We start from the raw sequence: 25,105 nt of genomic DNA on the forward strand, positions 1-25,105 counted from the left end.
ACACAACATTTAGATGACGCACAATTGACGTAAATATATGACACTTAAAGTGTTAGTGTGGTAATTTTACGTCACATACATGTAGTGTCGCATGTGCGTATGTCGCAATAGGTCTGTTTTCTTGTAATATTTGCCCATGAATTTATATATTTATAGCCATTATCAATTAAAAATAATTAATTGATATTTCAACAATTAAAAATACATAGTTGAACTTAATATGGTTTATGATTCAAATTCTTTATTAAGAAAATTGGCGTCAATTGTATTATTTTAGAAAAAGTTAATTCACATTTCCTTACATTTTGATTATGTTTAAATGATATATAAATATATATAAATATCTTTTTATTTCGATGCTCACCGTGCATTACACGAGTGGCATACTAGTTTTCATATTATAAAAAAGATCACACTATTTTTCCTACTCAGCCCAAAGATAATGCAATAAAGTGCAATTAACCCAAGCTAAATTATTTCTCTGTTTTAGGGGTAATCACGTACTCCCTCCGTCCCATTATTCATGACACGTATTTCTTTTTGGGTTGTCCCAACTTAAATGGCACGTTTCCTATTTGGGAAAAGATAAGGGGTCAATTAAGATGTTAATTAATCTCCTAATTACCTAAAATAATCGAACTTGAGGTTGAGGTCTCTCAAAATCATTTCATTTTCTCTCTTTGAGTCCGCCGCTTCTTACCCCTAATTCATCTCTCTCTTGCACTTGTCGGCGCCGCCTCCACCCACGCCGCCGCCTACCTCGCCTTCCGCCTGCCACGCCGCTGCCTCCTCTGCGCACTAGTTGCCAAAAATTTGATTTGGTTGGCAGAAGGTTTAGTTTCGATTTTTAAGAAATGAATACTTGAAAATCAACAAGTGGAGTAACCTTGATAGGTAGGGGATGATTATTTTAGTTTCAGATTATTTGGCATTATTAATTAATTCCAGACTTATAATTTTAATTAATGATAAAAAACTTTATTTTATATTAATAAAATAAGAATAATAAATAATCCCTTAAACACAATTCTAAATATGTGAACCACACACCTCTTCCCACTAATTTTCTTCTCCTTAATATCCGTGCCGAAAAGCTATGTGACTATGTACCATAAATAATGGGACGGAGAGAGTATAACAATCACGCAAATGCTACTCGATCTGTGTTGTGTAAGAGCATCCACAGTGGGGGTGGCCTGATAGAAGGGGGACCACATTGGGTTAAAGAGGCCACTGTGGGGTGACCTGATAGCTGACTTGATCTTTTTAATTTTGATTTTTATATTTTTCATTTAATTTTAATTGCACACATTAGAATAACACAATTTGCTTAAAATTAAACTTCATTAATTTTAAAAATCCTAAAAATTACATTAAAAAAAAACCTAAAGACATAATTTAAAATTACTTAATTAAAACCTAAAAATATAATTAAAAATTACATAATTAAAACCTATCTAGTCTCCACCGCCCCTTCGCCTAGCTAGGATCTCCGCCACCCGTTGCTTGTACCATTCTAGCTGCTCCAGAGTCATGTCGGAAGTCTTCATGAATAAAATCCGATCGTTGTGGATCTCCCTCTTCAGATCGTTCTTCTTGGCGTACTCGTCGATCATTTTTTATAGCTTGTCGTCCAATCTATCCAACCTCTCCTTGTATTGCGGTGGAGGCTCCGAGCATTGCGACGCCTTTTCCTTCCCCTTCGCCGCCTTGTTTCCAATTGACCGGGAAGACGTGATCTCCTCGCCCGATGCCGAGGTGGTGAAGGCGCCCGTCTTCGACGTCTTCATCCTCTTGGAGGAATGGACGTCACCCTCAAGGTACATGGACTTGAATCTTCGGTTGATTCAGAGCATCCTCCATGCATAGTTGAAGGGACCAGAAGTTACGCTCCTACCTTGGAAGATGACTTGGGCCTTCTGTTGGAGCATGTCGTCAGAATGGCCGGAAGGCCACTTCGCGCAAACCTCCACCCAAACATTCTCCCACAACTTCACATCAGCAGACAGCAGCCACTCAGGCGAAGTGTCCCTTTATTTGGCGGGGTTTGAAGGCGACACCGAGGAGGGCGTTCACTCGGTCTAGAATCTGGCCTCAATAGGCCTCTCCCTTTTGATTGACACCCCATACGACATCGTTGGTCTCCTCTGCCCAAATACGGACAATAAGGTCTATCTCCTGCACGGTGTAGGTGTGCCGAGCGGCCCTTCGTTCCTCCGGCAAAGGAGCCGACGCCTTCTCTTTGAAGGCCATAGCCTTCCGCCGCCCTCCTTTCTTAGGCTTCGACGCACTGTGGGCGGGCGGTGTCTCCTCCTCGTCGCTTTGACGAGGTTCCTCCTTCAAGTTGATACCCGTCAAAATCGGGATGATAATCGCCTCCGCCGGAGAGGTCGAGAACCCAATTTGGATCGTACCAGTTTGGATTATATGGATCCATTTTTTTTTTTGATAGAATTTGAGAAAGAATGAGGAAGAAGATGGAAGAAGATAGAAGAGTATATAAAGAAGAAAGAAAGAAAGAAAAAAAATGTAAAACGGTCGAATGACCGCTTATCAATTTTTTTTAAAAATCGGCAACGATCGTTTTTTTTTAATTTTGAATTATTATTACTCCCTCCGTCCCCAAAATAAGTTCCTCTTTGGGGACGGCACGGGTTTTAAGGAAAATGGTAAAGTGTATTGATAGTGGAAAAAAATATGTTATAATTAGTATTGAGAGTGGTGAAAAGGTGAAAAAGTGTTATAATTAGTATTGGAAGTGGTGAAAAAGTGAAAAGTAAGAATAAATAAAGTATTATTAGTGGTGGGGTAATTGTCCAAAAATAGAAAGAAAGAAAGAGGAACTTATTTGGGGGACGTCCCAAAATGGAAAAAGAGGAACTTATTTCAGGGACGGAGGGAGTATTATTTTTTAATTTTTTTTAATATAGGCGCGTGCTATGCACGCGTGTCCTCCAAAGCACATCAGGCCAGCCCCGATAGATCGGGGCACCCTCGAGTCGGCGCCTTCTGCAGTGGGTGACTCGAGTGGGGGCTATTGGGTCACCCACTGTGGCCTGTGGGTGCTCTAAACCATACAAATGGTAGTGATAGTGTTTTTTGTCAAAATAATTAAAAATCACAATTTAAAATTAAAAATGATTAAAAATTATATTATTATATGCAATTACCTATGTTGTCGATGAGAATGCTTGGACTTCCTTCATTCGTGCTTTTTAGTGCTTTTTTATTAGCGTGCGAATGACTTCCTTCATTCATTCGTGCGGTCGATGAAAATGCTTGGACTTCTGTTGAAGAAGGATGGACTGTTCCATGTGATGAGGAAGGGAAACCCAAGCCAAGGATCAGGTGGACGTTCAATGAATTGGCTGCTTCAAACGCTAATAAAAAAGCACTAAATTCAATCCAGAATGCAGTTACCATGGAGGTGTTTGCTCTTATATCCATGTGTGCTACCGCAAAAGAGGCGTGGGATGTGCTGATGAGTACGTATGAAGGAAATTCTAAAGTCAAGAAACAACGTCTTCAACAATTAGCCACCAGATTTATATACTCTAAGGTTTGTTGTCATTATGTAGAACAAAGGAAGTATCTTCTGCTGTTTCTCAGAATGTCTCTTGTTGGGTTGCTTCTTCAGTCTCTTGTCTGGCAGTTTTTCTCTCTCTACGGGTTTTTAGTTTGAGATAGGCTTGGGCCTTCAAGTTTGCTAAGGAGTCTTTATTCCTAGGGCTTTTATGAACCCTATTTAGTGCTGCCTCAAGTAATCCCTTCGAGGAGCAGCCAAGAGCCCAAATCGCCAAGAACCCAAACTTCCAAGAGCCCAAACTTCTTCTAGGGTTTGGCCATATATTGGTGTTGAAGAGGATACGTTTTTGCTGCTGTTTTGATATGATATTCTACTTCTTTGAGAGAGTATTTTCGTGCCTTTGAGTGAGCATACAATTTGTGAGTGTGTGCTGTTGTTTTACTCTTTCTTTCTATGTAAGCGTAAGGCTTCTTTGGTTTAGTGATCTGAACTCCAGCCTGTTGGAGTGTTTCTTGATGTTGGTTTGAACGTGGATTGAGAGGCAATCACGTTCTGTGGGTAAGTTCTATCTTGCTCTCTTTTTGTTCACGTAGGTGAAGGTTTGGGAAGAAATAGAGGATAGGAAGATCGAGTCTTCGCGTGTAAGTCCTTTGTATTTCTTATCTTCACTAGTGAACTGTTGGAACTGGGCGTGACCCCCCAGACGTAGGTGTGTTATCACCGAACTGGGTAATCATTGTTGGTGTCTTGTGTTCTTTACTTTCCGCTTGATTTTCTTTGAGTATCGCTGCTTACGTTATTTGTGTGTGGCCGAGACAATTGATTGTTGGATAGGTACAATTTCAATTGGTACCAGAGCGGGATCACCCAAGTTATCGGTGTTGATTCCTGGTGTATCTATCCTGTTCTTTCCGCTGCTGTGTTCGTGTGTTTAATGGCGCTGCAAAGAGAAGGTGGGTCTGTTGTGAGACCACCCCTACTTGATGGAAGCAATTATATCTACTGGAAAATGCGAATGACTTCCTTCATTCGTGCGGTCGATGAGAATGCTTGGACTTCTGTTGAAGAAGGATGGACTGTTCCATGTGATGAGGAAGGGAAACCCAAGCCAAGGATCAGGTGGACGTTCAATGAATTGGCTGCTTCAAACGCTAATAAAAAAGCACTAAATTCAATCCAGAATGCAGTTACCATGGAGGTGTTTGCTCTTATATCCATGTGTGCTACCGCAAAAGAGGCGTGGGATGTGCTGATGAGTACGTATGAAGGAAATTCTAAAGTCAAGAAACAACGTCTTCAACAATTAGCCACCAGATTTGAAGAGTTAAAGATGGACGAGAACGAGACAATCAGTATTTTTCATGGCAAAATCCTTGCTATTGCCAACGAGAGTTTCTCACTTGGTGAGAAAATTTCTGAAGAGAAACTGGTGAGAAAGGTGATGCGCGCTTTACCAGAGAGATTCGATTACAAAATTGCTGCTATTGATGAAGCTAGAGATGTGTCTGATATGAAGCTGGAAGAACTCATTGGATCGTTGAGGACGTTTGAGATGAATCTGAGATCTGAGAAAACTGGGAAAGGGAAGAGTATTGCCTTTGTTGCTGATTTCGGGAATAGCAAAAAGAATTCTACAGAATTCGACTCTGATGACTTGGTTGAATCGTTTGCTACATTCACCAAGATTTTTGGTAAAGCCTTCAACAAATTCAAGAAGAAGAATGGCGGCAACAAGGGATTTCAGAATGCCAAGAATTTTCATCCTTCTCAAAGTAAGAATGAACGTGGATTAGAATACAGATCAGGAATTCAATGCCACGAATGTCATGGGTATGGTCATATTAAAGCCGAGTGTGCCAACACATTAAAGAAGCAGAATAAATCCTTCAATGTTTCTCAAAGTGATGATGAAACGGATGACAGTGGGAGCGATTCAGAGGATGAACCAGTTGCTCTTCTAAGCTCTACTGATCTTTCTAAGAAGGAGGAGATTGAGGATGATCCTTTGAAACTTGAGACTGATTCTGACACTGAAGAGAAAACTGTTGCTTATGCTGCGAAAGTGGAGGAAGTTTCTGCCAAAGTCTCTCTGGACGTTGCTACTATGGAAGAGACTGAAAGTGACAATGAGGAACTTGATGAAAGCAACCTGGAGAAAAATTATGAGATGATTTATAAGAAATGTTTGGCGGTGCTGGAATTAAACAAGTCTCTATCAATGCAACTTAATGATGTTTCTAGAGAACGCGATAATTATAAGGAGATGTATGAGATGCAAAAGACAGAACTTGACATTCTTAAGCAGACCATGGAATCGAAGATGGGAGAATTGGAGCATCAACAGAAGCTGGTTAAGATGATGAATTCAGGAACAAACAAGCTCGATGAAATTCTGGAGAATGGGCAATGTTCTGGAAACAAGGCAGGTTTGGGATTTCAAGGAAAAGGTTGGGTTCCTAAAAATGATGGTGTCAAAAGTAATGATATCCCAACCAAAGAAGCAAATCGTCCACCTCCTCAAAACACTCACAGGCCAGCGACTTATAGAAATATGCCTCCTAAGAAGAATCATAATCGAGCCTTTATTCCTACATGTCACTATTGTGGAAGGCGCGGGCATATCAGACCCAGATGTCGTTTCTTTCTTCGTGACATCAAGATCAACATGAGAAACTCTCAAAACCATCGACCAAGGATGAACATAAGCTATGTGGCTCAAAATTCATTGGGGTCTGAATTTCAACACTCATGGCATCTGGATAGTGGTTGTTCTAATCATATGACAGGAGATGCAAAATATCTTGAAGATATTCATGCTGTGGCAGATGAAGAAGTCACTTTTGGAGATGGTGTTCTGGCGAAAGTTATTGGAAAAGGGACTTTAAATGTTTCAGGTATGCCGAAGCTTAAGAATGTTATGCTTGTCAATGGTTTAAAAGCTAATTTAATCAGCATTAGTCGGCTTTGTGATATTAAAATGAGTGTTAGCTTTGACAAGGATAAATGCATTGTGAAGAATGGTGAGACAATGTTTATAACTGGAAAGCGCTCAAGTGATAATTGTTATATTGTCTCAACTAACAACTCGCACTTCAAGGCCTACACAGATCCTACAGAATCTTGGCATCAAAGACTTGGGCTCTGCATCTTATGACTATCTGTTCATCAAGCACGGGTACCTTGCTGTTGTTTGAGGAGTTCTAGCAAAGGTATCAGTTTATATTCATGCTTTATCAAAAGTCTCCTCCGATGTTCTATCTTTCTGAAGATCGTGAATTTTCTCAAGCATCTGTTATCAAGCAAAATCCAATGTGATCAAGATTGTTGTTATCAAGCATCTGTTATAAAGATTGTTCGACGAGCATGTGCTGCTGGTCTTTGTCATTGTTGTGACAAAAAGGGGGAGTATATATGTTGTCTGTGCTTATGGTCTGAGCTTCTGGTTGTGCGACTGGCGATAGCATTTCATTTATGTTTTTCTATGGTTTTTGAGGGAGAGCAGATTTCCATATTGAGGGGGAGTTCTTTGTCAGTTTTGCTGGTGCAGTTCTTTTTGTTTTTGGGGGAGCTGATTTCTTTGAGAGAGAGCTTATGCTGCTTATTTCAGCTGTGCATTCATGAGTTGTGCAGAAATTGGTTTTGTCTACACCAATGACAAAAGGGGAGATTGTTAGAGTATTTATATACTCTAAGGTTTGTTGTCATTATGTAGAACAAAGGAAGTATCTTCTGCTGTTTCTCAGAATGTCTCTTGTTGGGTTGCTTCTTCAGTCTCTTGTCTGGCAGTTTTTCTCTCTCTACGGGTTTTTAGTTTGAGATAGGCTTGGGCCTTCAAGTTTGCTAAGGAGTCTTTATTCCTAGGGCTTTTATGAACCCTATTTAGTGCTGCCTCAAGTAATCCCTTCGAGGAGCAGCCAAGAGCCCAAATCGCCAAGAACCCAAACTTCCAAGAGCCCAAACTTCTTCTAGGGTTTGGCCATATATTGGTGTTGAAGAGGATACGTTTTTGCTGCTGTTTTGATATGATATTCTACTTCTTTGAGAGAGTATTTTCGTGCCTTTGAGTGAGCATACAATCTGTGAGTGTGTGCTGTTGTTTTACTCTTTCTTTCTATGTAAGCGTAAGGCTTCTTTGGTTTAGTGATCTGAACTCCAGCCTGTTGGAGTGTTTCTTGATGTTGGTTTGAACGTGGATTGAGAGGCAATCACGTTCTGTGGGTAAGTTCTATCTTGCTCTCTTTTTGTTCACGTAGGTGAAGGTTTGGGAAGAAATAGAGGTTAGGAAGATCGAGTCTTCGCGTGTAAGTCCTTTGTATTTCTTATCTTCACTAGTGAACTGTTGGAACTGGGCGTGGCCCCCCAGACGTAGGTGTGTTATCACCGAACTGGGTAATCATTATTGGTGTCTTGTGTTCTTTACTTTCCGCTTGATTTTCGTTGAGTATCGTTGCTTACGTTATTTGTGTGTGGCCGAGACAATTGATTGTTGGATAGGTACAATTTCACTAATTATGATATCAAAGACATATTGTGTTTGCCAAAGTTTTATAACATATTCAAAGTTTTTTTTTTTTTTTTTTGTTTGAGAAGAACGTTTTCAAAGTTAGATAAGACTTTTATAGGTAGTAACTTCTTGAGGTAGTTGTATTTGATGACTTTTTTTGAAGAAGGATTAATTAAATATTGTCCATCCCAACTGGAAAATATTCCAAAGAATATATATTATTGTAGCTTTTTACACAATGTAATCGAATAATTCACTGGTTCAGTTTTATTCGATTCTATCCTCATTATGAATATTTTGATTCTTCTGAAGTCCTAAAATTAAAAAAGAAAAAATTGATTCTCCTTTTTATTTATTTTTTATTTTTTTTGTTGGGCGATTTTATGAGGAAGGCTAAGGATAAAAGAGTAATTGGAATGAGCGAGGAGTTCTAGAGGAATCGCTGTTAAGGCAGAGTTAACCGAAAGGGAAGAACACTGAGACGAGGAAAAGGGGATTCTCTCTCTCCTCCTTTTTTTTCTCACATATATTCCTCTCTCTCTTCCATCTATCTTCCTCTATGCTCTCTTTCTCTCTCTAGAGCTGCGAGTGCGTGATGTAATATTAAATAAATTAAGTATCTCCAATTTTTCCCATGGCAAAACCCTTCTGAACAGAATCATCCCCTTTTCCGAAAATCTTAATTTTATTGGTTTTGTGACAAATTCAATTTCTGATACGGTGTGTATAATTATAATTCTGCGGCGGCGGGATCGTGATCGGGAGGATCGGCAATCATGCTGTCGTTGCAGAGCGATCCGCGGCAGTACAACCTCAATCTGCAGCAGCTACAGCAGCAGCAGCAGCCCCAGCATGTGGCTAGGGTTCCGTACAATGTCGGCACCGATCATCACCGGGAGGAGTCGTCCTTGGCTTTGGTCTCTTCGAGTAATATCAAGCAAGAGACTTCTCGTGAAGGTTTGATTTTTTTAACTTTTCTAATCATTTAATTTTGTGTTGGAGTTTTCTGTGTTCTTAGTGGGTGAGTTGTACTCTGGATGTTTCCTAATGTTTGGTTAAAATTAGTGATATAATTGGTTGTTTTATACTTTTCTTCAAGAATTAGGGTTTTGAATTTAATTGTTTTTTTTTTCATTTTATATCATTTCCTTGGAGAATTATTGCCCTCAAGCTGGAACTTTATGATTAGTATCTGGTTCGGGTGAGATCATGTGTGAATTCGGCAATTTCTGGCTTGGATTATCTATGCATATTTTCTTTTGGTTAAACCTCTAGGCATCTGGTTTCAGTAAACTCTGTTGGCTTGTTGATTCTGTTGAATTTCGGGTATCGCCATTTAGTTCTTTTAACTATATTCGACCACGGAACTTTTGGAAGCCACCATTTTTGGTGGGTATTATCATCTACTTGTTGATAGGATTTGCTAATTGAGTAAGCTTTCTTCATTTCGTATTAAAAAATTGTTTATACGACTTGTACAGTTTGATCAAGCATTGCTCTCATAATTGCCAATTATTGTGATTTGATTGTTCGTCTATGTTATTGTATGACCCTGACTTTTCAGCTAAATTGGCTACCAGTGATCCTTGCCATTTCGTTTAGTTGGGTGATGGTTCATCATTTGGTTTGAAATCTATGTTATCTTATATTCTCAAAAATGTTAGCTATGTATTTCAGAAATCGATATGTGTTTGTGAAAGTTTTATTTTGTTTCAAATTCGTTATGATGAAGTTTCCAAAATGGTGAAATATATTCCCCAAAGTTTCTTTATATTAATAACTTGAGAAATTTAGAATCAAAGACCACCTCGGTGTGAAGAAGTTAGTAACTTTTCCTGTATTGAATGCTCATGTCATGGATTGTTTGGTAAACTAAAAGTTTATGGTATCTAGCAACTATTTAAAGAGTTGTATTCAAGGACGACATTTTTTTGGGTTCTCAAATTGTTTTAAGGCACAAATTTTGTTGATTCATTGTCTGCTGTTTTTAATCTAATGCAAGTCCACATTCTGCATCTTGTCGTGTCTCGAAATTATGCGCCACCTGCGTATGTTACCCAACTTTCCTGTGATTCTTTTGCGTGATTATTGACTTCTGTTATCATATTCCTTTACATTTTAATAGGAAATTATTTTAACTTGCTTAGTCCCATTAGTACTCTCCTGCTAACTGTCACTAGATTTTTTATGAGGTTCCTGGACTAATATCCATGTTCTCACCTGATAACAAAGACAGACTTTGGGTTTTGAGTCCAAATATGGATTTAAAAAGACCATCCTAGTTTAATGTGATATTTCTTGTGTATTAGTTGCATGGAATATTGTTCTCTGTGTCTCTCAACTGTGATATATATTAACTCCTTTTCTTTTACCTGATATTCCTATTGACCCAACATGAGGCTTAAGGTCGTTTTGAAGGCTTGTTCGATCTTTTGGGAAGGGTTGATTCGTTCTTTCCTACGGTGTCTTTCAAACTCCCCTTTATGTCAAAGCATAAGATGATGTTTCTAGTTTGTCCCTTTATGCGGAAATAGCTAAAGAGCTGGCGTAGCTGAGATTTGGATAATGAATCTTTAGTCTGACACAGCTGTTGATAAATTAGGTATTTTATTGACAAAGTCAAATTAAAAAGATAATTTTACTGCCAAAAGGGAAATTACCAATCTTATTTCAATCTTTTTATTTGACCATGACAGAGGTCAACCTAATCAGTATTTCATTTGTAATAACTTTGACATTTTTCCCCAAATGGAACTGGGATAATCTCATCTAAACTTATTTTGAACTTGAGGACTATATAACAACTTATTAGATTTCTGGTCTAGTAAAAGCTGATTTTTCTGATATGTGACAATACTTGACAGGGCCAGTTTGAATGAGAACTACTTGGTGTATTTAGTCGACACTGAGAGGTTTCTTTGCCTTACCTTAACTTCTTCAGTTCATCAAGTGAAGTAAATGCCAACCTCCTCTTTTATTTTCTTCTGGAATCATTCTACTCACACATGGAAGTACCTAGTTAGTAGTTACTATATTGAAGAATATCATTGAAAATTGCAGCCAATTTCTTTGAGATGTATAAACATCAATCACTACTGTTATGTTTCTGTATATAACTGAGAGTACCTTATGTTTGCTAGACAATTAAAATTATCGTTCTCTAGAGATTATACTGATCATTTCAAAAGCATTGTTATTATTTCTACCAGAGTCAAAAGTATGTGCCCATGATTACGTAACTTCTGAAGAATATTATCTTCAGTTGGTGTTGTGAGTTGACAATAGTATGTTTATAACTTGAATCACATAAAAGGTTTAGAGGGCATTAGCTTGAATAGAGCTTACTCCTCATGAGATGTGGTTAGTATTAAAGTTTGATAGCTCATGGAATGCTAAATCATTTAAGATGTTGACTAGGAAACTCAATGGGATTGGACTTTGTTTCAGGTTCTTTAGCCATTTTTCTGATTGCCTTTATGTGTGACCTCTGCATGCTACGAAGAATTAAATAAATACTGCTGTTTTGGCGTCTTTTCTTTTATCTGTTAACATAATTCTTTCTTCCAATTGATGTAGTTGATGAAGACACACTCTTGAACCTTGCTCATCAAAATTATAAAGCTGGCAATTATAAGCAGGCACTAGAACACAGCAAGGCTGTCTATGAGAGAAATCCACGTCGCACCGACAACCTTCTACTGTTGGGTGCAACCTATTATCAGGTTGCTATTTGGATACTTTCATTTTTGCCTATTTACCTGAATCTTGCCTTTTCCTCTTGGAATCAGCTCCTGGAACTGGAAAGCAGACATCTGAAACATATTTTATGATTTTTTTTGGGTCAGTTGCATGACTTCGATTTGTGCATTGCAAAGAATGAAGAGGCTATTAGAATTGATCCACAGTTTGCTGAGTGCTATGGAAATATGGCCAATGCTTGGAAGGTGCCCTTTTTTGATGTTGTTCAATCTTCTTAGTAGGTTGGATGTGGATTAATGGAGATGTTAGTTAAATGTGTTGCTCTTGTTTTCTGCCAGGAAAAAGGAAACATCGATGTTGCAATTCGCTATTACTTGATTGCGATCGAGGTTTGTCTTCTTTTGGAATTCATTTGTAATTGGATCTATTTGTGCACAATCTCACTGTTTGGTAGGAGTGGAAAATATATATACAGCGATTTGATTTGTCTTGGAGATTTTCCTTGATTGCCCAACTTCTCGTGATCTGTTCCTATGATTTTCCTGAAGAGATATTCACAAAATCCATTCTGTATACAGTCACTGAGTGTCCTTTTTTATAATCAGTTTATAAGTATACTGGAAGAGGCTAGAAAGACTTTTGTACTATTGGTTGTCATTAAATGGGTTTATAATATTGCCAGTGTCCCTCTGCCCAATCACATTCATAACCATCCTTTCTGAAATTATGATATAATTAGTTGAAAGTATTGACAAAAACTATCATGTTTCAAGTATGGGAACCTTATGGAAGTGAATCTTTTAAATCTTGCAATTTTGCATAAGTTTTCTCGAGTTAAATCACTGATAATATGCTCCCCTAATGTTCTGATAATCTAGGCAGGATCTTGTAGTTTGTTCATATTGTTCTTCCTGGGATATCTCCTGCATCAATTACATTAACCATTAGCTTCACTTCCTTTAGCTGAATAGTTGTTCTACTTCTTGCTATGGTTTCTGGGTTCTGTCTCATTATAGGCCCTATTTGCTCATTCTAGATATATGAAATGATATGTAGAGGTTATAAGGACGAGGTAGTTGGCATATATTGGACTTGCATAAATAACTGCATTTCTGAACAATTTACTTTCAGCTCCGGCCAAATTTTGCCGATGCATGGTCAAATTTAGCTAGTGCTTATATGCGTAAGGGAAGGTTCACTGAGGCTGCTCAATGTTGTCGTCAAGCACTTGCTCTAAATCCACGTTTGGTAACTTTCATCATTGACTTGTCTAATATTATTTCCTACATTTTGTATCTTCTCATATTTATTTCAATTTAATTTCCTTAGGTTGATGCCCATAGTAATCTGGGAAATCTGATGAAAGCTCAAGGTTTGGTGCAAGAGGTAAGTTAGCAGACGGAACAATTTTTTCCGTCAAACATGTTTTCTTGATCTACTTGTTTTGTTTGTCTTAGTAGATTTATGACATGATGGTTGATGGTTTTTGATTGAACCTTCTAGGTTCTTTAATTGAAGTGCCTAGTGTTTCAGATGTTATATTATATAGGTTCTGAAACATTGCATTGGTGGCTTACATGGTATATTAAAACGTCATCGGCAATTGGGTTGCCTTTATTTGGTTTATGATTTTATATAGTTCTTCTACATTAATTTGTAGTATATTATTATTGGTTGGACCCCCTATTTAAAATTCTTGGGTTCTCCACTAATCAGTATTATTATTCATGCACTTGTTAATTGTTAATTATAGACTGCCATGATGTCCAAGTGTTAATCATACTTCATTTCAGAAGTTTTGATGCTATGTTTCCTTTTATCAGGCATACAATTGTTATTTGGATGCTCTTGGAATACAGCCAACTTTTGCTATTGCATGGTCCAATCTTGCTGGCCTTTTTATGGAGGCTGGTGATCTTAACCGGGCCTTGCAATACTACAAGGTACGAACAACCATTTTAGTCTTTTCAGATATGATCTTTTTTATGGCCTCGCTGTGTATATGCACATGTTCTGGTTTGTTTTGGATATGGTTGGTAGCGTGTTCATGTGTGCTCTTCTCACTGTATTTCATGGTACATCCAGGAAGCCGTTAAGTTGAAGCCAAACTTCTCCGATGCCTACTTAAATCTGGGAAATGTTTACAAGGTTAGATTCATGCTTTTTACTTGTATGGTTGGTAGCTGCAAATGGGGCAAGATCATGGAGAAAGACAAGTCTTCTTTGTGTTCTCCAGGCCTTAGGAATGCCACAAGAATCCATTGTATGCTATCAAAGAGCCCTCCAGTCAAGACCAGACAGCGCAATGGCTTTTGGTGAGTGATACAATCTATCCTTAGTATGTTACCCCCCCCCCCCCCCCCCACCAAGTAGTTTGTGCTTTATGTTTGGCATATTTTTTGACTCTTTGAGCTTTATATTACTATGTCTTTTTTGGGGTTTAATATAGCTGTGGGGCATGAAATTGGTTAGACGCACAAATGAAGATATTTGGTATTTTGCAAGGAGTTGTAACTCCTTAGCTATAGTCACAAGGGGTGACTTTAGGGTATGAACTTCTGCTCTTTCATGTGCTATGCAGTCTTTATCTTTCTTTAGACTAGTCAGCCTTCACTTAGTCTCACTCCAAGTTGATGTTAGGCAAGCCAAAGCATGGAAAATCATACACACTGTATGATGAAGGCAACACCAGTTTACAGGGCACAGCCCATTGCACATGTTCATCAGCATGCATTAATACAGTTTGCATGCAAAATCCCCTTTGTAAGTAGTTTCCACTTTATTGTCACTAGATGAATGGCAGGTCTGCCACATGGTGCCACTAGCAGATGCCTTGTGCTGGGGCTGTTCTTGGAACCAACCCAATCTGCCCAGCAAATGCTTGTAAAACCAGATGGGTGGCAAGTCTGCCACATGGTGCCACTATCTGATGCACAGCAAATGCTCGAAACTATCTCTATGCACGTTAGCCAGTCTCAGCTGTTTTTCTCCACCACTGCATATATCCAGCATCTACCCACATCTTACACTAAGTAATCCACATAGACCTTTTTGAAGAATTTCTTCTTTTGGGTTGTCAAATGAACTATCCTCTCTCTCCCTCTCTCTCAAACCTTTCTTCTGCACTGTCTGAAGGTCTAAGTTGTTCTTTGTGAGTTCATGAACATGACATAATCAAACATGTTCTATGTTGTCACTGCAAATAAGATGCCTACCAGAACTGATGTGCAATTGCTGGAAATTCTTCTTTCATGTCTGAAACTCAAGTACACCACTCTCTCTGTCTAATGCATGTATAAGCACACAAAAGATCACTTATTTGTTTCTCTGATGTCCTATTTTGCTTAATCCATGTGCTCGTGATATGTATTAAAGCAAGATGTTTAATATAGGTGCATAAATGGAGTTCATACAAAAAATTGATATTGATAACGTGAGTTTATTAAACTTAAAAAACGTTTCTATTCTAGCCTTGTTGTTCTTTAGAGGCATTGGGTGTGCATAAATGTAGCTCTCCAAACTGATTCTTTAGTGAACTGATTTTACGCTGTCATTTTCCTGGAGTGGTGAGATGCTTTCATCTGTTTGGCGGCTTTGACATAAAAAACGACATAATATTTCACAGAACTGTTAGAAAATGTCGTGATTAAGTGGAAGTGCTTCGTGTAATTGCACAGTTGTTTTGGAGTTTTGATATTAGGAGCTTCACTGCAGGCAACTTGGCCAGTGTATACTACGAGCAGAGTAACCTTGATATGGCAATACTTAACTACAAGCGGGCTATTGCCTGTGATGCTGGATTTTTGGAGGCATACAATAATCTGGTCTGAAGTCTATTTTAAAAGTTCATCTAGTGATATTCTTTCAAGTAAAAGCAATTTAGCTGATTATTCTGTTTTGGATTTTGATTACCAGGGTAATGCGTTGAAAGATGCTGGAAGAGTAGAAGAAGCAATTCATTGCTATCGAGTTAGTTTCTGTTCAGTTATATTAAAATGTTTGTTATGTAACTGATCTCTGCATGTACTAATTATGCTCTTTGCTTATGAAGCAATGCCTGTCCCTTCAACCTAGTCACCCTCAAGCCCTTACCAATCTTGGAAATATTTATATGGAATGGTATGTTTGATATCAAGGGACTAACTTATGCAGATTGCATAGACTGTTTCTTTTGCTCTTTGCTGGGTTGTTGATCATGAAATCTGTTTTCTGTATGTCGAAGGAACATGATGAGTGCTGCTGCTCAATGCTACAAGGCGACGTTAACTGTTACCACTGGGCTATCTGCTCCTTTCAATAATTTAGCCATAATATACAAGCAACAGGTATGGAATCCTTTCCTTTCTTATAATTTTTATGTGTTGTAGCATAGTTAATAGAATTCAAAGTTGTCTTTTGTTACAAGAAATTCTTGCAGGATTGGAATGAATGATGTTTATCTGTTAATCACACCGTAGCATGGTCTTGACGGGAGAACTGCAACTAACATGTTTGGCTGAATTACAGGGTAACTATCCAGATGCAATATCCTGCTACAATGAGGTCCTCAGAATTGATCCATTGGCTGTTGATGGGCTTGTTAATAGGGGTAACACTTACAAAGAAATTGGAAGAGTGAATGAAGCCATTCAAGATTATATGCGTGCTATTACCATCCGACCGAGCATGGCTGAGGCTCATGCTAATTTAGCTTCAGCTTACAAGGACAGGTACATTTTTTATGCCCCTTCCAGCAGATTTCTGAACTAGTTGCGCAGGTCTAGCTAATCATGTCTATACCTTGCTATTTCAATGCGTTCTGGAAGCAGAAGCTATTCCCCAGTTCTTTTTTCCCCTTCCTGTGAATATTTAATTCTCTAGAAATTTGGACTTGCATGTGGTTCACTAATTATATGTTTCTGAAAATCTATTCCACTAGAGATGACTTGTATGTGGGTTGATTAATATATGGCATATGCTTTACATGCCTTTGTTTGCGGTACTTGCAGTGGCCATGTAGAAGCTGCGATTAAGAGCTACAGGCATGCATTGGCACTGCGACCAGATTTTCCAGAGGCAACTTGTAACCTTCTTCACACTTTGCAGGTACATAAAATCTCATGTTCTCTAAATTCTTTATCGAAGTTTCTATAATCAAAAGGGTAAAGCATCCAGATGGTGTGGTCATCCTCTACATGAATATCTGATTATGTTTGTTTCCTTCTAGTATTCACGAGTTCTTCTTACATGCACATTTTGCAAATTTCTTATGTGAGAGGCTTGCTCTCTATGCCTACTCTTTAAGCCTTGTAACATTTTAGATAGACTAATCCTGTGAGAAAAAAGGTTATGTGGCATGATTAATCTTTTAACTGATATTCAGTCAAATGTAAGAAATCACAAATAATGAGGTGAACTGGCCAAAGCTGCTTAAAAATATTATGTCCAGCTAAAGTCTTGGACTGATTCAATTCAAAGGTTCAATCTGATTGTAAGGTTCGTGTGTAAAAGTGACGAACTGATGCAAGATTTTGTGCATAACGTCCAATATGTCGCTGCTAATCCAATCCGGGTATCTCATTGCAACCAGACCATGTCTTGATCTAATTTTCTGCACCTTGATTGAAGTACACTGTGAGGAGTGTACTGCCATAATTTGAACCAGTCCAATAGTGGCATTGTGATGTATGCCATTCAAGGGAACTCATTGTGCTAGTAGAAGCTATGAATTGTTGTAAGACTAACAAGATTGCTGTGTGATAAGATTTTATGTTCGTCCTTAGGCATGCAAAAGCAGGTTCTAATGATCAATTTTCTGTGGTGTGTTGAGCAGGATACTGAGCTGATTTAACTATATTATTCGACAGTTTCTATTCGTACTTCTCGACATTCATACTGGCCTATGTACCATCATATTATTACCATATTATAGTTTCTACTACTTGTTATGATTGATACGATTCTATGATTCAGCGGTTTAATACCTAGATTGTTAATTTATAACATTCTTGCATGCTTTTGGAAAATATTTGTAATTGTATGGTGTACGTGTCTCTTTTTTGTTTTATCTGGTGGCTAGTTGATCTTTCTCTAATTTGATTATCTTGAATGAACTTCATCTCAGTGCGTGTGCGACTGGGAAGACCGGGACAAGATGTTTGCTGAAGTTGAAGGGATACTAAGAAGACAGATCAAGGTTTTGCTAAATCTGCGCAATCAGACTATCTTGTCACATCTCAATTTGGCGACCATCATTCATCATTTCCTGATTGAACAAATATAGACTTGAGATATTCATTATATTGCTCACCAGCCTTTTTATTTATTGTAGATGTCAGTTATTCCAAGTGTGCAGCCTTTCCATGCAATAGCTTATCCCCTTGACCCAATGCTTGCTCTTGAAATCAGGTAAGGGGACTTCACTACTCTTTCGGTTGGGCATTCTCTAATTCATTTGTAAATTTTGTAACTTGGAGGTTTTAATACATGCAGTTGGAAATATGCTGCACACTGTACAGTCGTTGCATCCCGTTACTCACTTCCTCCTTTTAACCATCCAACTCCACTACCAATAAGGGGTGGGGGCAGGAATGGCCGGTTAAGAGTAGGGTAGGTTCATTGACGATTTCTGTTGTGCTGCAGAAGTACCCTCCTTTTCTCACTGTGAATGGTATAAATAAACTTGCTTACTGTTTTCTGTATCTCACAGATATGTGAGCAGCGACTTCGGTAACCACCCTTTGTCACATCTTATGGGTTCGGTGTTTGGCATGCATGACAAAGATAATATTGAGGTTAGTTTATTATACTTAAATTGGTCAAATTCTGACTTTCTCTTGGTGCAATAAGATTTTTATGATTGTAGGTTTTCTGCTATGCATTGAGTCCAAATGATGGTTCTGAATGGAGGCTAAGAATCCAATCGGAAGCTGAGCATTTTATTGATGTGTCATCTATGGCATCCGATACTATTGCAAGGATGATTAATGAGAATCAGATTCAGATTCTTATTAACCTCAATGGATATACTAAGGTACCAAACATATCCCGTTGCCCATCTTCTTTGCTTGGTTTGTACTTTCTGGATTGGATCTTGAATGAAATAGTGATTGTTTTGTTTGCATATCTGCAGGGGGCAAGAAATGAAATATTCTCCATGCAGCCTGCTCCTATTCAGGTTTCATATATGGGATTTCCTGGGACCACAGGAGCAAACTACATACATTATTTGGTTACTGATGAGGTATCATACTTATATTGTGTTACCTTCTTTGTTTGTGTTGGAATCTGATGTGTCGTCCCCTAGCACCCGAGTGCTGTTTATGACCCTCAGTTTAATGTTTTTTTTTTTTTTTGAGCAAATCAATAATGTTTCTTGTGTCTCCCTAACTTGGCCCTTTTTTAATTGCAGTTTGTGTCACCTATGTGTTACTCAAATATATATTCTGAAAAGATTGTCCATCTACCTCATTGCTATTTTGTGAATGATTATAAGCAGGTAAACATTGAGATTTGTTCTTCCTTTTCTGTTTCCCTAGAAAAACTTTTTTTTGTTCTTTTTGCTCATGTTGAATATATATTTTTGCTGACTCTCACCTGTTGCAATATCTTTAAGAAAAATCTGGATGTACTGGATCCAAACTGCCAACCTAAGAGGTCAGACTATGGGTTGCCAGAAGACAAATTTATATTTGCTTGTTTCAATCAACTCTACAAGATGGATCCGGAGATTTTTACAACCTGGTATAGATGGTCAAAATTGTTATGTTAGTAAATTGCCATCTTACAATCCAATGTTGTGCTTAAGAATGATCTTTGATGTGTTCAGGTGCAATATTCTTAAGCGTGTTCCAAACAGTGCACTTTGGCTTCTCAGATTTCCAGCGGCAGGCGAGATGAGGCTGCGTGCTTGTATGTTCATCTGTACCTGGATTATGTTAAAGATAGATGTTTCAGTAAGAAACAGGTGTAGTTGGATGACAGCCTAAATTTTTTACTTTTTATCCAGATGCTGCTGCACAAGGTGTGCAACCAGACCAAATAATATTCACAGAAGTTGCAATGAAACAGGAGCACATAAGGCGTAGTTCATTAGCAGACCTCTTTCTTGATACGTATGGTTCTTTTATTTTCCTCTTCCTGTTTTCAGCTTAGACAACTTAAGATTAACTAATATCTCTCTGTTTAAATTTCCTACCTGTTTTAATTTCATGTTGATTCTGCTTTAATGTTAAATAGACCGCTTTGCAACGCACATACTACCGGAACGGATGTTCTTTGGGCTGGTCTACCGATGGTTACTCTTCCTCTTGAGAAAATGGCTACTAGAGTCGCTGGTTCACTTTGTTTGGCAACCGGAGTTGGGGAAGAGATGATTGTGAATAGGTATGTGTCTTAACTTGTAATCGATTTATGAGGTGGTCATAAGTTGTTAGAAAAATCTATGGCAGTACATTTCGCTTCTCTTTGTTCATTGTTCTTCCTCTTAATAACTCTGTTTGGCCCTGTATGCTGTCTTTCCATTTCTGGAATAGACTGTCTTTCCATTTCTGTTACTCTTAGGTAATGCCAAAATTTGCCATTCTCTTTTTTTTAAGAGATCTTTATTTTAATATTTTTTTCCAACTTGTTTTAATCTACATACATATTAATTTATGCTATACTATACTAGCTACTGCTGGGAACTTGCCATGGTATGTGTTGTGTTGTCACCTGTATTCTGTCGGACTTTGTGATTTTGACCTCTCTTGCTTGTTTTATTCTTGAGCATTATTTTGTACTATCTGGTCTTTTCTTCTTCAAAACTAAAGCTTTCCTGCTCCATATATTGCTCACGTCCAACCTGAGCTTCTGTTGGTTTGACTCACATGCCTTATTGTGTTTAACATGATTAGTATGAAAGAGTACGAAGAGAAGGCAGTTTCTTTGGCACTTAATCGTGAAAAGCTTCAAGATCTTACCAAGAGGCTGAAGGCTGCACGCCTAACCTGTCCCCTTTTTGACACAGCACGCTGGGTTAGTAGCACCACGACTCTTAATCATTCTGTTGCACATCATTGACTGCTAGTTTTAATGCGGATCCTTTAACTCGCCCTCTGCTAAATTTTTCGTGAGTGATTGATTTGTAAAGTTGGTGTTGTATTTCAGGTGAGAAATTTGGAGCGTTCATACTTCAAGATGTGGAATCTGTACTGCTCAGGCCAGCATCCGCAACACTTCAAAGTTGCAGAGAATGACTTGGAATTTCCGTATGACAAGTAGATGGGATGTATAAGAAAAGAAACGGCATTGTAGATAAACAAAGAGATTCGGGGCTTCACCGTGTCTGAATTGGCTTCAGATATATACTGTACCAGTATCAAAACTCAGATATGTCATGTTACTCATTTCAATCATGAAATAGGGAAAGTGACTAATTTTACTTGATGTTGGTAAGCATGGGAGGTAATTTTGATGATAAAAGCTTGTTTGAGATTTCTTCAAATCTCCTACCATAATCTCTCATTATCTTCGAAGAGCTGCTCTCTCTCTCTAACGAAGCCATCATTTAGCTTCGCAAATAAATCTTCTAGTCGTGTGCCCACGATTCACTTTAGTTACCGGTAAGTCTAGGGTCGAAGTCACAGGAAATAGATTGTAACTTCTCTGGTCGCGGTGTCATTAAAAAAAGGCTTGGATTCTACTGTCTACTATGACTACTCATGTGGGCAAAAAAATATATAAAATGAAGTAAAATAGAAAAATGATTTCGTCAAAAGAAACGGATAACATGCTTTAAACTTGAATAATCAAACATGAATAATCGCTCGATCATAGGTGCAATTATATTTACATATTTCAATTGATTATAGGCCAAAAGCAATAACGTCCCTACTGTAACGCGTCACGCGCGATGTAGCCCCTAACCCAATCGTTTTTTTTAAGTGTATAAACTCATAAAGAATCAATTGAAAGATTTAACTATTCTACTCAAAACTCCTTACGTTGGCCTTTCGCTCGAGGTTTTACCTATAAAACATTAAGATTTAGAAATACAACTGCACTCCAACACCAGTTGTATTTTTTTGGAGGCTATAATTCCTTACATCTTGTGCCCACAATTACTTGTGGTTAAATCACTTAATCAATTAGTGATCAATTAACCAATTAAGTTGTCCAATTATTTGGAATCAAACTTAGTGTATCGAAAACATATTCATGCAGTTATTATAACTGCACAATTAGACATCACGAGCGTTAAAACAATCTAAATCAAAGTGCAAAGAGCATCTTGAAGCACATGCTAATTCCTTCTATACATTGGTTGAAATCCATGATCACTCTTTATTGCATATAATTTCTCTTAGCAATTATTGCTTATTTGCTTTGCATAAGAACACCACTTAAGAGGGTGTTTGGCTAAGCTTATTTAAAAGAGCTTATAAGCTCTTGGAGCTTATAAGATGTTTCAAGAACTTATAAGATGTAATTTTTAAGAGCTTATAAGTTGTCAAAGTGTTTGGATAATTGAGCTTATAAGCTAGAGAGAGAAAATATTTTTTTAGAGAGAGAAAATCGAAGAAAAATGAACTTGAATGATATATGATGAAAATAATAAATTATAGTTGAAAAATATTTGTAAAAGGATTGTTGCATATAAGATTATAAAAAATTAAGTTGGGGTAGATAAACTTATTTTTTGGGGAGCTTATAAGCTCTTGGAGCTTACTTTTGGAGGGGTTAAGTATCAAATAAGTTTCTCTCGTAGTGGCCCTTATCACGTTTGGCTCCCTATAGTTGAAGTTGGGCCAACTAAACCCTCATAGTCTTAATTTTCATGTAATTAAACCCTCATTCCTAACGTGTACTAAACGTCGTTTGTCAATTTTTTTTTTAATTTTAATCGGTGGGCCCCACATTTAACTAACTCAAATCCTCCTTTTAATTTGGGGATATTTCCAATTCGTAATAACCCTAAACCGCGACTAGGGACGGCAAAATTGAGAGTTTCTTTCGTAGTTTTTGCAAATTAGCGTAGGGTTTTCCTTTGTTCTCATTTTTCGAGTGGAGCCATGAGTTTCAATTCCGTTTATGGGTCTGGGTCGAGCTCGTGGCGCGGTCACCGACAGTTTGAGGGATCCGACAATCCAAAGTTTTGTATTTGCGAATTTGAAGGTAAACGGTTGAAGGCTTCGATAATGACATCATGGACGGAGGAGAATCCAGGTAGGAGATTCTATGGATGTAGAAATTGGAAGGTATATTTATAAGTTTCTTTTGTTTTGTTTGTGTTGAATTTGTTGGCTTGAAATTTCCTTTTTTCCAGACGAATAATTGTGGTTTTTTTTTATTGGATTGACGAACCAATCACTGAAAGAGGTAAGGAAGTTATCAATGACTTGAAGAATGAGAATTTGAAGCTGATAAAGAGCTAGAATGAAAGCTCCAAAACGACAGCCATGGATGTGGAATCTGACATTGGTAGGCTTTGGGATGTTATGCAAGCAATGAAGGAAGATTCAAACAAAATGATGAAGAAAATTATATTAGTTACATTTATGTTTCTTGCTTCTTGGTTGATGTTTGCCTATTTTGCAATATCATAATTCTCATTTGTAATTTGGCTAAATACCCTGTTTTGGAAATGAAATGGATTATCTGTTTGGAATATATACCAGGGTTTGATAAATCATTCATCATTGCACTCAAAAAATTGCATTAAAAAATCATTATCTGTTTGGAGTAATGAATCACATATTTGTTTGGAGTAATGAATCAATAAGAAGACGAATGAGATAAATCATTCATCATTGCACTAAAAAAATTAACATGACATAATCTGTTTACATGTTAAAAGCTCCATGACATCAAAAAAACACCAAACTGCCAACATAATCTATTCTTAAACAAGTTCTGTCAAAAACCAAGTAGTAGAGCAAGTTATGCCATCATAACACAAACTAAATAAAACAAAGTTTCATGGAGGATAGTTTGTTGTAGAACCGACTTCAACTTGTTGTAGAACCAACCATGGAATCAACTTTCTTGCCACGAGGGGATCTCCTGAGGATAGCTTGTTCTCCAGCCTGTTTTTCTTTTCCTCGTGGAGCCTTGAATGGCTTGGAGGCCATCTTCCTAACCTTTGATGCTTCTCTCTCCCCTTTTGTTGCCATTTGTTTTCTCTTCCCAGCCCTTAACTCCATTTCATTTGGAATGGGAAACCGAGTGATTGAATGGTGTCCCTGGGAGCACCCTCATTTATCACAACAGATTGTGACATTCCTGGCTGCAAAATTATTTAAGATATCTTAGTTCTTACAATAGAATCAGAAAAGAATAGAATCAAAAGCATGGCATAGTTCTTCCACTCTCGGGGTTGATATAAAGTCCAACTCCTGTAGAACCCTTTCTTGTCTTCAACTTGGTGGGTTGAGAAGAAGTTGAAGCTTGAGTACTGATGAGGGCTGAAATATGCACCAGCGCTGTGCTAAACATAACGGGAATATTTCTAGTTATGATTATTATTATTATTGTTATTGTGGTTATTTCTGATATTTGATATAGGAATTGCCCTGACTCTCGGCTTGGCTCAGCTCGGCTCCGCTTTCCAGCTCTGATGGCTCAATTTCAAGATGTAGATTAGAATAACGGGGCTTGGGCTTGATTCATTGGGCTAATGGGCTTTAGGGGTCTAATCGGCCCAAGGGCCTTAAGTTTATGTTCATGCTTATAAATAGGGCCTTGATGCATAGATTAAGGGATAGTCATTTTTTCTTAGCCGACAACTTGTAAACTGTAAAATACTCTCTTAATTATAGTGAAAAACCCCAAAAAATCCCCGTGGACGTAGGTCTTCTCGACCGAACCACGTAAATCCGCTGTCGTTTACTGCTTTCTAGTTTAGGTGTTGGTTTCTCGTTTCACCAAGTACCATGTGTTACCTAACAATGATTAAAGTAAAAAGAGTTAGAGTAATATTAGCAGACTAACAGTTTCATAGCTTGCTAAAATAATACCTGAGTTGCTTTTTTGGGACAAGCATGTTTTTTATGGCTCTCACAGTTACAAATGCTACAATCCTGCTTTTGGCCTTTTCTTGATAACTTGTTCTCTCTTCTCGGTTCATTTGGAGCTCTAACTCTCATTTTTTTAGGTCTTCTTATCTTCTTCTCCACTGGAGGAGGCTCCACTGCATCAGATTCCTTCACTTTCCAAAACTTCCTTCCTAGAACAGGTTGTATTGAATGCTCGTAGCATTTCATGTAGCAGGACTTGTGATACCACTGTGACATAACACTTAGAGGATCCATAGAAGAGTAATACAATGCAGCTAGTGCATGGCAACAAGGAACACCTGTTAGTTCCCAACTCCTACAGGTGCATCTCTTTCTCTCTAAGGACACAGTGTGCTTATCATC

The 25,105-nt window shown here is 37.9% G+C and overlaps 2 protein-coding genes across 2 annotated transcripts; both read left to right on the forward strand.

Annotated features, from left to right (window-relative positions):
• Window positions 1-3,421: 3,421 nt before the first annotated feature.
• LOC130993813 (uncharacterized) lies at window positions 3,422-6,680 on the forward strand. Its single transcript, XM_057918850.1, has 3 exons — window positions 3,422-3,559; window positions 4,120-4,167; window positions 4,383-6,680. Exons 1-3 carry the CDS (start codon window positions 3,422-3,424, stop codon window positions 6,678-6,680), a joined length of 2,484 nt encoding a protein of 827 aa, XP_057774833.1.
• Window positions 6,681-8,277: 1,597 nt separating this feature from the next.
• Window positions 8,278-21,134, forward strand: LOC130992549 (probable UDP-N-acetylglucosamine--peptide N-acetylglucosaminyltransferase SEC). Its single transcript, XM_057917224.1, has 28 exons — window positions 8,278-8,987; window positions 11,607-11,752; window positions 11,876-11,974; window positions 12,068-12,118; window positions 12,861-12,977; window positions 13,059-13,115; window positions 13,553-13,672; window positions 13,815-13,877; window positions 13,966-14,044; window positions 15,444-15,553; window positions 15,645-15,698; window positions 15,781-15,848; window positions 15,952-16,054; window positions 16,236-16,438; window positions 16,718-16,814; window positions 17,833-17,904; window positions 18,040-18,116; window positions 18,201-18,317; window positions 18,418-18,502; window positions 18,574-18,741; window positions 18,841-18,951; window positions 19,120-19,206; window positions 19,324-19,451; window positions 19,537-19,619; window positions 19,717-19,822; window positions 19,947-20,093; window positions 20,603-20,723; window positions 20,856-21,134. Exons 1-28 carry the CDS (start codon window positions 8,807-8,809, stop codon window positions 20,967-20,969), a joined length of 2,964 nt encoding a protein of 987 aa, XP_057773207.1. The 5' UTR covers window positions 8,278-8,806; the 3' UTR covers window positions 20,970-21,134.
• The last annotated feature ends 3,971 nt before the right edge of the window (window positions 21,135-25,105 follow it).

The sequence above is a fragment of the Salvia miltiorrhiza genome, chromosome 7 (genome assembly GCF_028751815.1).
Source record: "Salvia miltiorrhiza cultivar Shanhuang (shh) chromosome 7, IMPLAD_Smil_shh, whole genome shotgun sequence".
Classification (NCBI taxonomy): domain Eukaryota; kingdom Viridiplantae; phylum Streptophyta; class Magnoliopsida; order Lamiales; family Lamiaceae; genus Salvia; species Salvia miltiorrhiza.